The 14,438-nt window shown below is 48.6% G+C and overlaps 5 protein-coding genes across 5 annotated transcripts; 3 read left to right on the forward strand and 2 right to left on the reverse strand.

Moving 5' to 3' along the window:
* Window positions 1–949: 949 nt before the first annotated feature.
* CHS3_2 (Chitin synthase, class 3) lies at window positions 950–4,612 on the forward strand (the record flags this gene model as incomplete). The annotated part of the gene is made up of 1 exon (XM_064901804.1): window positions 950–4,612. One exon carries the CDS (start codon window positions 950–952, stop codon window positions 4,610–4,612), a length of 3,663 nt encoding a protein of 1,220 aa, XP_064751483.1.
* A 795-nt stretch (window positions 4,613–5,407) lies between these two features.
* On the reverse strand, window positions 5,408–6,981 carry LTR64_007487 (uncharacterized protein; the record flags this gene model as incomplete). Its single annotated transcript, XM_064901805.1, has 4 exons — window positions 5,408–6,186; window positions 6,236–6,555; window positions 6,602–6,745; window positions 6,803–6,981. The coding sequence occupies 4 exons, from the start codon at window positions 6,979–6,981 to the stop codon at window positions 5,408–5,410; spliced, it is 1,422 nt and encodes a 473-aa protein (XP_064751484.1).
* A 911-nt stretch (window positions 6,982–7,892) lies between these two features.
* On the reverse strand, window positions 7,893–10,850 carry LTR64_007488 (uncharacterized protein; the record flags this gene model as incomplete). Its single annotated transcript, XM_064901806.1, has 3 exons — window positions 7,893–9,973; window positions 10,030–10,391; window positions 10,441–10,850. The coding sequence occupies 3 exons, from the start codon at window positions 10,848–10,850 to the stop codon at window positions 7,893–7,895; spliced, it is 2,853 nt and encodes a 950-aa protein (XP_064751485.1).
* Window positions 10,851–11,500: 650 nt separating this feature from the next.
* PFA4 (Palmitoyltransferase) lies at window positions 11,501–12,367 on the forward strand (the record flags this gene model as incomplete). Its single annotated transcript, XM_064901807.1, has 2 exons — window positions 11,501–11,544; window positions 11,686–12,367. The coding sequence occupies 2 exons, from the start codon at window positions 11,501–11,503 to the stop codon at window positions 12,365–12,367; spliced, it is 726 nt and encodes a 241-aa protein (XP_064751486.1).
* Window positions 12,368–12,944: 577 nt separating this feature from the next.
* Window positions 12,945–13,913, forward strand: LTR64_007490 (uncharacterized protein; the record flags this gene model as incomplete). Its single annotated transcript, XM_064901808.1, is given in 2 exon segments — window positions 12,945–13,772; window positions 13,785–13,913. 2 exon segments carry the CDS (start codon window positions 12,945–12,947, stop codon window positions 13,911–13,913), a joined length of 957 nt encoding a protein of 318 aa, XP_064751487.1.
* Window positions 13,914–14,438: the final 525 nt, after the last annotated feature.

The following is a 14,438-nucleotide window of genomic DNA, read 5'->3' on the forward strand; positions in this document are numbered from 1 at the left end:
CTGAATTGCTAGTCTCGAGTCTCGTCATTCATCAGATCTGATCGGAAACGGCTCTTGCAGATCTACCAATGTGCCGCCACATTTAGTGCTTAGCACGCTACAAGCACCATCATTCAAAATAGATTTGCAGTTGCAATCCTCAATGCTCTCAAGCGTGGATATTAAGAGGATCTCGTTCAGTAGTTCGATAGAGCATCATTGTCCTCAACAGACTGCTCAGCACAAGGCTGATGAAATGCCAAATTCACGTTCAAACAATAGAATAAGTTGCCACAACAAGAGCATCCAAAATAGACTGCCCAATTGAGAGCCAATCGTGCCACACTGTAATCGATCAGCATCCGGACAAATTCTTCTTAGTGCGCGGCAAGAGCTCCAAGCAAACCCCAGCCTGCATGTCTGCAACCTATCATGAGCACTTCTTCCCAGGGGTTGAGAACCAAATGCAGCTAATGATCCAAAGTTAGTGGCCCCTTCGATGAGGCGTCGTTGCGACATGTTGTTCGGGAGACAGCAACAAGGATTTCGCCTTCTCGAAGTTCGTTTTTACCATCAAACGATTCTTGTAAGGGAGCCACTTCAATCATACTCACCTTCGCTTTTGTCACTTACCAACACATTCGTTAGCATTCATCGTGCCTGATATACGTACCCAGCAGAATACAGCCGACCATCACGTTCGCTGACCCCGGTATACGAGTTTCCTTCTCACACACTCGGCCGCTTGCAACCTGCAGCACGACAGCAGTAGACCACGTTTTTCCCTTGTTTGGTCATCCCTACTCAGAACCAAAGTTACTATCAATTGGGAAACTGTGGTTGCCTATTCGCCTATACAACAGTGTTACTTCGAAAGGAGAGGAAGACTGGTTTATGAGCAGCCAATAGATTGCTATTGGAATGCTCAACTGTTAGCGCACAGACAGTCTTTTCCCACCGGACAGTCACCATGCCTTCGCCGCCAAAGCCCAGGCCCACCACCTCTCCCACGCGGGAGAGAGCTCCCTACAGAACATACACAAACTACTCGGATGTCGAGACGGGCACATATTCTATGCATTCGCAAGATTCTTTCGTCCGCCCACCACTGCCACCGGACTCTCCACACTCACGAGCCGACGATCGAGCCCTTATAATGTCCTCGAAGACCTCCGACCTCGGTCGCAAGAAATCACTGGTCAGGCCAGACAGGAGGAGGCTAGATAGTAATGATCCAAATTACCACTACAGAAAGCATGCTCAAAACATGGATGTGTTACCCTCCACCACTGGCAACGATCCCATGTTAGAGGACGATGAGCATCGGACGATTAGCTCAGAAGGAAGCGGTCTCAAGCCGTTTTCAGACGACATAATAGGTGGTCGAGGTCGCACTGCTAAAGCACCTAGAGCTTCGGATCCTATATCGAGAAAAAAGGCTCCAAAAGATGGCAAATTGCAGCGAAAGGATACTCGACCGGTCCTCACCGATATCGAGAAGCAGAGACTGAAGGAGCAGGACTTCGCCAAACCCCCAAGTGTATGGAACATCTACTGTGCTATTGTCACCTTCTGGGCTCCTAACCTCCTCCTGAAATGTTTCGGTATGCCTGCGAGAGCACAGAGAAGAGCTTGGAGAGAAAAGATCGGCTTGGTTAGCATCATCCTACTCATCGCTGCCTTTGTCGGCTATTTGACCTTTGGCTTCACCCAAACAGTATGCGCAAGGCCTGGGTTGCGACTCGCTATCAACAAAGTCGACAGAGGATTTATGATCTTCCATGGTTCAGCCTACAACCTGGCCAATTCATATCATCCTGCTGCAGATGGCATTGCGTTGGACAGTAACGTCCTCTACGACTTGCCACACAAGTATGGTGGTCAGGATGGAAGTTTCATGTTCCAACAAGTCAACGGTGAATGCAAAGGGTTGATCAATAAGGCGCCAAACTCGAACATACCCTCCAATAGTGACGGCAGTCTGGCTTGGTATTTTCCTTGCACTGCTTTTAACCAGGATGGCTCAGGCGACGCAGACTTTGGCTATGACAACATGACATATCTGGGCTATGCTTGCCACACAACTTCCAACGCCCGAAACGCTTTCTACAATCTTAAGAAGTCTGGTGAAGTATACTTCACTTGGGAAGATGTGAAGAACAGCAGTCGCAACCTCATGGTCTATGGCAATTCCGTCATTGATCTGGACTTGGTCAGATGGCTTGATCCGGCTCAGGTCACATACCCATCCGCATTTGACGACCTCAGAAACAATAATTTGACTCGTGGACAGGACACTACCCATGTCTTCCAGTCAGCCGAAGACAGGCAGATGGTAAGATGTCTTGAGCAGACCATGAGGGTGGGCTCTATCGATACCGAGAGTGTTGGCTGCATCGCCTCGAAAGTCGTGCTCTACGTTTCTCTCTTCTTCATTCTGGCCATCGTACTTGTCAAGTTCCTTTTGGCGTTGTTGTTCCAATGGTTCTTCTCTCGAAAGTATGCTGCCGCAAAAACGTCACAAACATCAGATCCCAAGCAGCGTGCCAAGCAGATTGAGGAATGGACACAAGACATCTACACACCGGCTCCGAAGATCACTGACCCGAATAGCACAGTTTCTGGATCCGACGGTCGAACAAGCAAACGTGCTAGCACTATGCTGCCTTCCACTTCGCGATTTACTAGTCCTTATGCACATGATCGCAGGCCTTCTAGACAGCAATTGACGACTATGACTACCCAGTCGAGGCCTACTAGCATGATGTACAAGGGTGGATACAATATAAGTTCGGCAACACTTGATCCGTCCGGAGGTCGCATGAGTGTGGCTGCCAGCAGATCGAGTTTGATGTTAGGTGATCAGCGTCTATCACAAATGATCGACGACAATGTTGTCATGAACAGCTTCATTCATGCTGATGTCGTTCCACAGCCTCCACCAGATTATCAGCCTTTCGGATATCCTCTATGTCACACCATGTGTCTTGTCACAGCATACTCAGAAGGAGAGGATGGTATCAGGACAACACTAGACTCGATTGCTACCACAGACTATCCAAATAGCCACAAGGTCATAATAGTCATATGTGACGGTCTGATAAAAGGTAAAGGCGAAGCTCTTTCCACTCCAGACATCGTGCTGGGTATGATGGGAGACTTTACGGTCGTGCCTGAAGACGTAGAAGCATATTCTTACGTGGCTGTCGCTAGCGGGTCGAAGCGTCACAATATGGCCAAGGTTTACTCAGGGTTCTACGACTACGGTGCTAAATCAAGAATCGCGCGTGACAAGCAACAGCGCGTACCCATGGTACTCATCACCAAATGCGGCACCCCAGAAGAGCAAGGAAAATCCAAGCCTGGTAACCGAGGAAAACGTGACAGCCAGATCATTCTCATGTCCTTCTTGCAGAAGGTTATGTTCGATGAGCGAATGACCGAGCTCGAATTCGAAATGTTCAATGGTATTTGGAAGGTCACCGGCATGTCTCCCGACTTCTACGAGACTGTACTCATGGTTGATGCCGATACAAAGGTCTTTCCCGACAGTTTGACACATATGATCAGCGCCATGGTAAAGGATCCAGAAGTCATGGGTCTTTGTGGTGAAACCAAGATTGCGAACAAAAGGGCAAGTTGGGTCTCTATGATTCAAGTGTTCGAATACTTTATTTCGCACCACTTGTCGAAGTCCTTCGAGTCGGTATTCGGTGGTGTTACCTGCCTGCCCGGATGCTTCTGTATGTATCGGATCAAGTCGCCGAAAGGAGGCCAAAACTACTGGGTCCCGATTCTTGCCAATCCCGATGTTGTAGAGCACTACTCTGAGAACGTCGTCGATACACTTCACAAGAAGAATCTGTTGCTTCTGGGTGAGGATCGGTTCCTGTCGACTCTTATGCTGAAAACATTCCCGAAGCGAAAGCAAGTCTTTGTACCACAAGCCGTGTGCAAGACGACGGTCCCTGAAGAGTTCTCGGTGCTTCTGTCGCAGCGTCGACGATGGATCAACTCCACTGTCCACAATCTCATGGAACTGGTTCTCGTCCGAGATCTGTGCGGCACCTTCTGCTTCAGCATGCAATTCGTTGTCTTCATCGAACTCATCGGTACTTTGGTCCTTCCTGCGGCTATCTCATTCACAGTCTACCTCATCATCATCTCGATTGTCGCAAAACCAGTTCCAATCATTCCATTGCTCTTGCTAGGACTCATCCTTGGTTTACCAGCTGTCCTCATCGTCCTCACTGCCCATAGATGGTCCTACGTCCTTTGGATGATGATCTACCTTGTCTCCCTCCCAATCTGGAACTTCGTCCTCCCAGTCTACGCCTACTGGAAATTCGACGACTTCAGCTGGGGCGACACACGAAAGACAGCAGGTGACACCAAGGGCGGCCACGGCATAGAGCTAGAAGGCGAATTCGACAGCTCCAAGATCACCATGAAGCGATGGGGCGACTTTGAGCAAGAGCGACGACGCACCGGCATGAACAGCCAAATGAGCAATTACCGCCGACCAAGCACGGCCAGCTTACCGCTCATAAACCTGCGTGGCCAGAGCGTATCTCCAGCTCCTTATGTTACTAATAGGGCTGGCTACGAACCATATAGAGACGAGGACTACTAGGAGCAGTCTTCTCTAACGGGTCGCAATAGTGGTGGTACAACATTATTAGGCGGAAGGACTATTTCGTGGAATCTTGACGGGAGTACTAGGAATAGTGGAAATGGGAATGGCAGGTCCAATGTGACATGATTGATTGATTAGTACGACTACAAAAAAGATGTCTTGAATAGCATGGCATGGCCTGGGCGTAGTAGGTTGATATATCATGTGTGTGTGAATATTCGAGGCTTTACGGATTGTCTGGGTAGGCAGGTAGGCAGCTTGGAGGAAACTTGTGTGTTTGAGTGACTTGGTTCGCGAAAGCAATATATGTAGCTGTCGGATTAGATAGCTTTTACTAATATGTACACCACCCGTTCTGACGAGCAAAACAGTCTTTTTCCTGCGTGGAGCATGACGTGATTTTGGGGGTACTCGTGAAGCTTTTGTAGGATCAGTATTGTGTAAGGTTGCCTGACGAAGAAATGTGAACATAACACCAACCATTCTGGTTGTTTAGTAGACTCGAGATTAACTGAGGAGAAGATCAAGAAAATTCGTAGTGCAGCTATGAACTCCGCCTGTTCAGCATTTGATTTTGTTGTGCAACCCTTTTACACCTCGCTTGCTTGAATACCTGAATGAAAAGCCCAAATAAACCCAAGAATTACTTGTTGTTGCACAATCTGAACACCCCACTCAACCCAGGAATCTCTTTGTCCCTGACCCATTTGTTCACCTAAGTCGAAAGACATTCTCACAAACTCCTCCTTTTGGATTCTCAGTATGGCATTGCTGCGCACGTTTGTTCCCCTTCTAGGAGCTTGCCTGCACTCCTTTGGTGCTCCCTAGAAGCCGCGTTGGGTAGAACCACGTTGCTAGTGCAATGATCGCATATACTACTATTAGTAGTGCTCCCTCCAGATAATTAGAACTGCCATCTCTTAGGAAATTACCCACCACCAGGATACTCAAGACAAGAAGGACAATCATGAAGATCTCGAAGTTGAGGCTGATCTCTACTCCAAGGCCCCATCCCACAATCACGGCAAGAGGGGCATTGAAGAGTGCTGTCTGGACGGAGGGACCGATACAGTGGTAGAGGGCGAAATTGATCTGGTTGTCGTAAGCTTCGTCGATAGCTGTTATGTGTTCGGCAAGTTTCTCGACAAGTGGAACGAGGATGAAACCGAGGAAGGCTTCTGGAACGTGTCGCTCGCGAACGACGTGATGAATCTGCTCAACAAGGAAGACAGCGACGAGAGAAACACAAGCAAGCGAGATGACGATGGCAAGCACACACTCGAAAAGCGTGAACTTCTTCTTGGCATTATCGCGATGACGATCGTTGTCCATCTGTTGATCTTGGGCAAGGATCTCATCGAAGACAGAATGTGTGCTGAAAGCAGAATAGAAGATGTAGACGATGAAGGCGACCATGAGAATGATGGCGGTTCCGTGAGAGATGCCAAGCGTGTCATGGTAAAGTTGTTCCATAGTATAGGCAATAAGTGGCTCTGATCCGCCTTCTGCTCGGCGAGTGTTAGTGCTAGGGTTAACATTCGTGGCTGTGCCGGACAATGCAGAGAAAAAGGCTGCAAGGAGTTAGTCGCGGCGTGGTCACTGTTGAACACATTCACTTGCCTGAAGGAATGAGCAGTCCAAAACCCGCCACTAACAAGATTCCAGAACCAGTTTCACTAATGACACTGTGGAATTTCTGCTCGACCTTGTTCTTGATACCACCAACCAGGAAGCAAAAGCCTAGACAGAGGAGAAGGTTTGTCAATATGCTTCCCAATATTGCAGCTTGAAGAACTTGTATATACTCCTCATTGTGGACTGCTCGGGTGGCCAAGACAAGGAACAGAATAATTTCAACGACACTACCGAGGGTAGTTTCGACCAGGATGCCATAGACGCGCGGAAGTTTGCGAGCTAATTCTTGACCAGCGAAACCGACCCTAGAGACATCAGTCAGAAGCCAAGGTGGTTTGGTGTGAACCCTACATGTTGGCGCAAGGTATCATGGCAATGTAGTTGATAGCGAAGATTGTACCGTGTCGTTCAGGAATAGCGAAGTGCACCGCAATTGCGGCAGGCACAAAAGGCCACAGGATGTTCACCCATCGCGATAACGTGTTCGAGTTCCTCCTGGGAAGACACGAATTAGATTGTCTTGCAAACGTGTATCCATTGGGTTTTACATACCATGCTACTCCGAAGAAGTGTGACGGTCTGAACCCCGACCGTCCAGATTCACCTTCAGGATTAACACCTTTCGTCACAAGCCTTCCGTCTTCCATCCATGTCGGTAAGACGTGTCGTTGCGATGGGTTATGTGGTGATGGTTGGATTTTTTCGTTGTGAGGCTCCTTTTGCCCGCCCATCATTGTAACCTCAATCGAGAGTGACGAAGGCGACAATCCTGTAATTCGAACGGCTTGAGATTACTGCTAACAGCAGGAGAAATTGACCAGGAATCGAAAACTGGCCAAGCAATGTGGTGAAGAAGAGTGTTGGAAGTTGGCAGTTGACAATACTGGAAATTGGGGTGGAGCTGCAAATCGTGGTGGATCAAGGCAAGCACGACCCAAGCAATATGCAAGCTTCGTGCGCAAACAAGCACACAGGAAATGGGCAGCGTCAATCCATGTGCTTCATCTGTGCACTACCAAACGAGCTCAAACTTGCTGCTGACGATTCGCACATTAAGCAACACGAATATAACACATCAAACCTGAAAATAACACAAAACAAGGTCAAAACGTTTTGGCACGGGTGACGACATCGTGCATTAAACAGCGCTAATGGCCACATTGGCGGGTTAGTATCCACATTTCAATCTTACTACGAAGAGCTTAGTTTCACCAGACCTGGTCCCAAACCGATGAATTCGATGAACGGAACGAGATAATGCTTGCGCGAGGGAAGAGACTTGTATCGCTGTGAGGTGCAAGATGCTGTCGCGGTGAAGAAACTCAAAAACAAGTAGTGTCCATCGTAGGTAGGTGTTGGAGCACCACATAGAGGGCGTTCTTCTTCCAGATTGCTGATGGTGCGCTAGAGTTTAGACCTTTCATACGACACCTGAACGAGGCTGTGTGTGCACCGAGACGCGTGAGGTTGTAAATTAGATCACGAAGCACGCTATCAAACCTGAAACTCGTTCATCTGGCAGGGTTGAGCGATCTAGGACCTTCTCGGAGCTACAAACGAGAGAAAGGGCATACGACTTCCATGTTAACGAACACACGAGCTCAAGGCTTGCGTAATCGATATCAGCTGACACACTAGCCATTCAAGACGTTTTCCTCCGTTCTAGCATAATCCTGACATCTTGCTCGTAAGTGTGCAAAATGTATTGACGTGAATCAGAATCAGAAAATGCTAGATCTATTAGTCCTGTCGTGATATACGGATCGATGTGCGCCATTGTTGCAGCAGATTTTGCCAGATTCTCTGGCTTGGTCCTACCGATATCCTGCATGACTGCTACCAAGGTATATGTTGTGGTAGCAGCAGATATGGCTTCAAATGGTAATTTGGATATTTTAGTTCTTCCCTTCTTGTCGTGCTGTTTCTCAGGCTGCTGTAGCCTTTGCTCTATTATTGCATTCGTTTCTAGAGCTTGAACTCGAGCTTGATCATTGTAGCGAGCACTCTCCTTGCCAGAAGAACTTTCGATCAACTCGTCGAGGGAACGGATGGATTTTCGATATCGGTTTTGTGAAGGATTCTGTGTATATGAAGCCGAGTTTGGTTGTTTGGGTATGTCTTCAACGTCTGTCCTGTCCGACGCGAATCTGGATGCGTAAGAACTGCGGTCGGTAATCGCTTCCTCAGATGGAACATAGCCAACTGCTGATGCTTGAAGAGAATTCGAACTGTCTACATTTTTCGCTGACATCGCTCCTGCTGTCGAGGTGTCGGTCGATGTCTGTCTGTGACGACTTCGATGTTGGAGGACAGATGCTCTCTTTCGGTGCTCAAAATCCATTATATCGTCGAGCTCAGTGGAGAGTGCCAGACTAGGTCTACTAAACCCCGGCAATTCTGGTCCTGTCAGTCGCGGGCTTCGAGAAGGAGATGATGACATATTGCTGGGAGCTGGCCCTGGCGTACTGTGCGGACTCGGTGGCAGTTGTGGATTTTGTACAGGAGACACTGTTCGCACATCTATGTCTCTTCGAAAAGGTGTTCTGAATGGTCTCTGCTGAAGCAATCGAGGCGGGTTAGGGCTTGCATTAGCTGGTGCGCGTCTTTCTAAGTTCTTTGAACGTGCCTTTGCCAGAGGTGAAGATGGTTCGCTGGGGTCGGAGCTATTGACTATACCAAGACTCGCTTGATGTTGGTTCAGCGACAAGGTGTTCACAGATTTCGTCCAGGAGTCTAACAACGTTGGATGTGTCGCCTGAGTTGTGCTGTCTAGTGGTGGCCGAAGAGGCGTTGACGCTTCCATCGTAGAGTCTGGTGCTGTACCCTTCTTCCATGGTCGCAGAGGAGGACCAGGATTCTGGTACAGCAGTGGACGTTCTGGTGATGCGCTCGGGGATGGAAGTTCAGTCGGATACTGCTTCTGTGCATCTAATCTAAGGCCAGGCGAGTGTCCTAGAACTCCTTGTTGATTCTTCCTGGTTGGGTCATCAGGCGATGTTTGCACGTCAAGTACATTAGAGGTGTCCTGTGAACGAGGCTGGACACGTGCATTCACCTTAGCCAATGTGAATGGATTTGTGACCTGAGGATCCATGACCGAGGCTTCTTCCATTTCTTCCGTGAGAATGGAATCATCGCCACCTTTTTCTTTGTCCTCAGTGGTGCCTACACCATCATGAAGCTGGTCGTACATATTGCGGTGCACGTTAAGCTTCGACTGAGCTGCTAAGCTGCTACTGTTCTCTACTTGCCTAAGACTCTGAGAAACGTCATCTCGCATTGCAGTCGCTGGTTCTGGCTTTTGCTGTTCTTCTCTTGGACTAGGTGTACCCAACGAAGCTGGCTTCTTGGCCAACAACATTTCGAACGATGGACTGTCCCATATACTGGATCCACCTCCCCTCGTGCGAGTAGGTGGTTGCGGCTCGTTCTTCTCGCCATATACGCGCTGACAAAGATTATCGAACAGTCGAAGCACAACTCCATCATCGTTGAGTAACACTTCATTCTTTGCTGGCTCGACGTTCACATCATAAGCTCCTTTAGGACATTGTAACCTCAAGAGGAGAAAAGGCTTCTTGGGCATGGAATCTTTGACCGGAAGGAAATTGCGAAGGTATGCCTTGTAGATCTTGTTAACATCTTTCATGAAACCTCTGTCAGCAATGAGTGGTCTTCCATCGATTGAGGCAAACTGTTCAGTTGAGTGCGACCACAACTCATCTACGTTAGGTCAGCTTCTCCGTTCTGCATCCATCGTGATCTGGTTTAGAACGCACCTGTCGCACCAGCTAGCACAAACGCATCAATATGATAATATCCATCTTCAGAAGAGATGCTCTCCTGACGACACTGTCCAGCAAGGTCCTTTCCTGAGATTTTCGATGTCATAAGAGCTAGATTTGTGGCATCTTTGCAAGGTGCGTAAGACCAATTGTCTTTGAAGTCGCTTTTCGACTTAAGAACCTTGACCTGAAATCTTACTGTTGGTCTTGCGAAAGCATAATCAAACAGCAATCTTTTCACGTTCGCCAAAGTCTTCGTGGCTTGTTTTACAGCAGTTTGTCTCCGTACGGGAATGCCTTGCAAAAAGTCTGAAACTCGAATAGTAGTGCCGGTGCCATGTGACGCGGAAGAAGAACTGGAAGAGTCATAACATGGAAATAAACAAGGAAATGAGTAAGGCCTACCCTACAAGCTTGCCAGCTGCATCAAACTTGAGCTGAGTACCAACAACCTCACCATCGACCCGAGTCGTAACCTGAACTGATTGACTCAGTGCCGCTATACTAGCAAGCGCTTCTCCACGGAAGCCCAGAAAACTGCCACCAAGTTGAGTCAGGTCTTCGAAAGTTCTGATCTTAGAAGTGTAGCCACGTTTGCAAAGCAGCTGTCTGTCTTCGACCCCAATTCCAGTGCCATTGTCCTTCAGTTGAATGGTATCTAAGGTGTTCGCAGAGATTTCTATAACGATGTTGGTCGCGCGTGAGTCCAGAGCATTATCAATCAATTCTTTTGTAACAGAAACAGCATCACTAAGAACGAGAGTCGATGTTATGGCACGCGTAGCTCCTTCAGATAGTGCAGCAATATTAGGCATTAAATCAGAATAACATGAACAAAGTACTGGCAGACGTCGAAGACTGCAATGATGGCGAAGAAATGAAATCATTCGAGACGTGGCCTAGATAGAAGGCAGGTGCACCGAAGCAGACGCGTTGCCTTAGCGTGTCAGTCACGCGTGACGAGGCCAATCTGCCTTTTACATTTGATTCAGACGATACACATACCAGAACATGACGCCTGAGACGTTGCAGCGCTTGGCAGTGCCTGGTGTCTGTGTACTCATCGCGTTTTTGGCATACGTTTCACAGCTAGTATTCCCTAGTCTCAAGCCAGGTGCTTTGACTACTCAGGAGCGTGTGGTCTTTAATACCTTGGTCGTAGCTATATGGATCTGCTATGCACGAGCAGTTCTTACAGATCCAGGACGAGTACCTGCCGACTGGAAACCAGAAGGCTTCCGTGACGATGCTGAGGGTTTGATGACCAGACAGCGACATTGTCGTAAGTGCGGTATCCTCAAGCCTCCGAGGTCACATCATTGCAAAGTCTGCAAACGATGTATCCCACTTCAGGATCATCATTGTCCATGGACTGCGAATTGTGTATCCCACTTTACTTTCCCACACTTTATGAGATTCCTGCTGTATGCTGTTGCATCCATGACATACCTGGAACGTCTATTGTATGATCGAGCCGCCGCGATCTGGGAAAGCAGGAATCTTCGTTACGTAAGGACATAGTAACTACTCGTGATCAAAGCTGACCTGAGCCCAGGATCTTGGACCATCCGTTACCCAGCTTGTTCTCCTATTTGTGCTTGTCATAGTGAATACCCTGACCCTTTTTTTGGTTGGAGTCACCTTCTTCAGATCGCTGTATGCTTTATGCTGCAATGTCTCTACGATCGAAGGCTGGGAAATCGAACGACACGAGCAACTACTACGCAGAGCAAGAGTCCTTGGCGGCTACCTGGACGGTCCCGATGGTACAAAGATCCGAATCACTAGGCAAGAGTTTCCTTATGACATTGGTATCTGGCGCAACATTTGCGCTGGCATGGGTTCCAGTAATCCGATAGCATGGTTCTCCCCTTTTGCTCAATCACCTAACACGGACGGCTTGACGTTTGACACTAATGGGTTTGAAGAACCAGGAACGAGCTGGCCACCTCCAGATCCTGATAGAATGCCCCGAATCCAGCGTGGTCCAGAAAGCATGGACGCTTTTACAGTGCAACATGCTGGTCTGACAGGTCGCGAGGAGATTGAGGCATTCCGACGTCGACAGGAGGACGATTATCAGCGCAGATTTGGTCATGTAGAAAGACGCAAAGTGTTTCATAAGCGGTACGAATCTAATGCATCTTCGTCGCTCGAGGTCAATATCGCCCAGGAAGAAGACTCTACAAGCGGCGAAGAAGGCTGGCAAGATTCGGGTGGAAACCGTCTTGATGATTTTGGCGTCGATGAAGAGGTCGAGTTCTACGACGAAGATGAGATACCTCTGGCGGAACTTTTGCGAAGAAGGCAGGACAAATACGCTTCGGGCTAAAACTTGCCGAAGAGACTTTTTCTGGGGTAATCGGACTGGAGCCATTTTCACTGCGAGGAACATCATCTTCGGAGGATGGCGAGTCCGGAAGATTGGGGACTCGCACCAGCATATTCCGCTCGAATGTCAACGGGCAAGAGAACGACTGCGAGCGCCTTCCACTGTCAGTGAATGGCTAATAACTTTCTAGACTTCTCAAAACGTGGGAACTGCGACGGAGTATCGCGACCGCCGAGATCTGGCTCTGGAGCCGGCAAATATACACACAACCATGCTATGACCGGCCAAATCTTTCACTATCAGGTCCATCCCACGTAAACTCTCCACAACTGAACATCGGCGTTGGAGTCAACGATATACCCTGCTCTCGCTAGACAAAGACCCGTGTGGTATAAATGGCAGCGGTTTGCAAAACTGGTGGGACATCCCTCTTGTCAAAACTCGATTGACCCTCTGGCTATCAGGTTGGGAGTAAGGCCTATACACGATCTATCTTCCGCACAAGGCATATTGAAGTGATCAGAAGTCAAGTCGTGACCAATATTGCAGCTCTAATATCAATCAAAAGGTAGATAATATGAACGGCACAAATGGCACAAGACCTCCGAGGCCCTTGAAAGCAGGAATCAACGTTCCACTCGTGGCCTTCTTCCATCCAGAAACAGAAGACATAGACATCGAGGCTACTAAGAAACATGCTATTCGTCTGGCGCAAGCAGGCCTGACTGCCTTGACTGTCCAAGGCTCGAATGGCGAGGCTGTACATCTCACCCGGGAGGAACGAAGTCTCGTAACGTCTACCGTACGGCAAGCCCTAGACTCGGCAGGATTCGAGCACATCCCTATCGTCGTTGGCTGTGCAGCACAATCTGTTCGGGAAAGTGTTCTTCTCTGCAAAGACGCCTACAATGCGGGAGGCGACTACGCTTTAGTCCTACCACCCTCATACTACAAGGCAGCATACACTGACAAGGTGCTGCTGGATTACTTCCTGAACTTAGCAGATGAATCACCAATTCCAATTGTTATCTACAATTATCCAGGCGCAGTGGCAGGCATAGATCTGAGCAGTGATCACATCACCACTTTGGCGAAGCATCCCAAAATTGTCGGTTGCAAGCTTACATGTGGTAACACTGGAAAGCTCGCTCGGATCGCCTCTGCAGTCAATGCTGCAACATCGACGTCAGAGAATTCAGGGTGGATGTGTATGGGCGGATCCGCAGACTTCACCCTACAGACACTGATCGCTGGTGGTAGTGGTATTATTACGGGACTTGGCAATGTTGTACCCAAGGCTTGTGTCAGGGTTTTTGATCTCTACAAAGCTGGCAAGGTAGCTGAAGCACAGAAGTTGCAGGCTATTGTGGCCAGAGGCGACTGGGCTGTCATATCTGGTGGTGTAGTAGGTACAAAGGCAGGTCTTGAGGCTTGGTATGGCTATGGTGGTATTGCTAGACGACCACTGCCAAAGCCGTCTCAGGAGGATGTGGCCAAGTACAAGGACATGTTAAAAGAGGTCGTTGAGCTTGAGAATAGCTTGTGAAAATGCCTGGGTCTCTAGATTTGGGTGCGAATGCTTTTTTGCTCTTAGTGCATAAATACTATTCTAGATGCGATTTGATGAGTTTGCAACCTTGTCTAAGCAGAATTCAATGAACCACAGATCCTGCAGTCGTCAAATCCATTCACTCTCGGGCTTTTATCGTTGCCCCAGAGTATCATTCAAGATTGTTGAATCAAAATCGCCTCTTGCGACTGAAGCACACGGCGCTATATACTAAAAGAAGAGTTCAAACAAATGCGCATTGGCAGTGCTATATGTTCGTGGTCTACAATAGTTCCACATCGCCGAAATGTAGCTTGAAACAGCACAAAGCTCTTCCCACCTCTAAATCGGCTCGTGCTCAAAGGTATTGGCTGCCTCCTACTCTTTGGTCTGTCAAACACCATCTTCATCCAACGACGATGTGACCCTATCACTGCGCGACTCAACCTTCCTCCACAGATTCCTCTTCTCGGGGGGGGGGGGGGGGGGGGGCGGGCGGGGGGGCGGGGGGGGGGGGGGCGG

This window comes from Lithohypha guttulata, assembly GCF_036872675.1.
Source record: "Lithohypha guttulata strain CCFEE 5908 chromosome Unknown scaffold_6, whole genome shotgun sequence".
Lineage (NCBI taxonomy): Eukaryota > Fungi > Ascomycota > Eurotiomycetes > Chaetothyriales > Trichomeriaceae > Lithohypha > Lithohypha guttulata.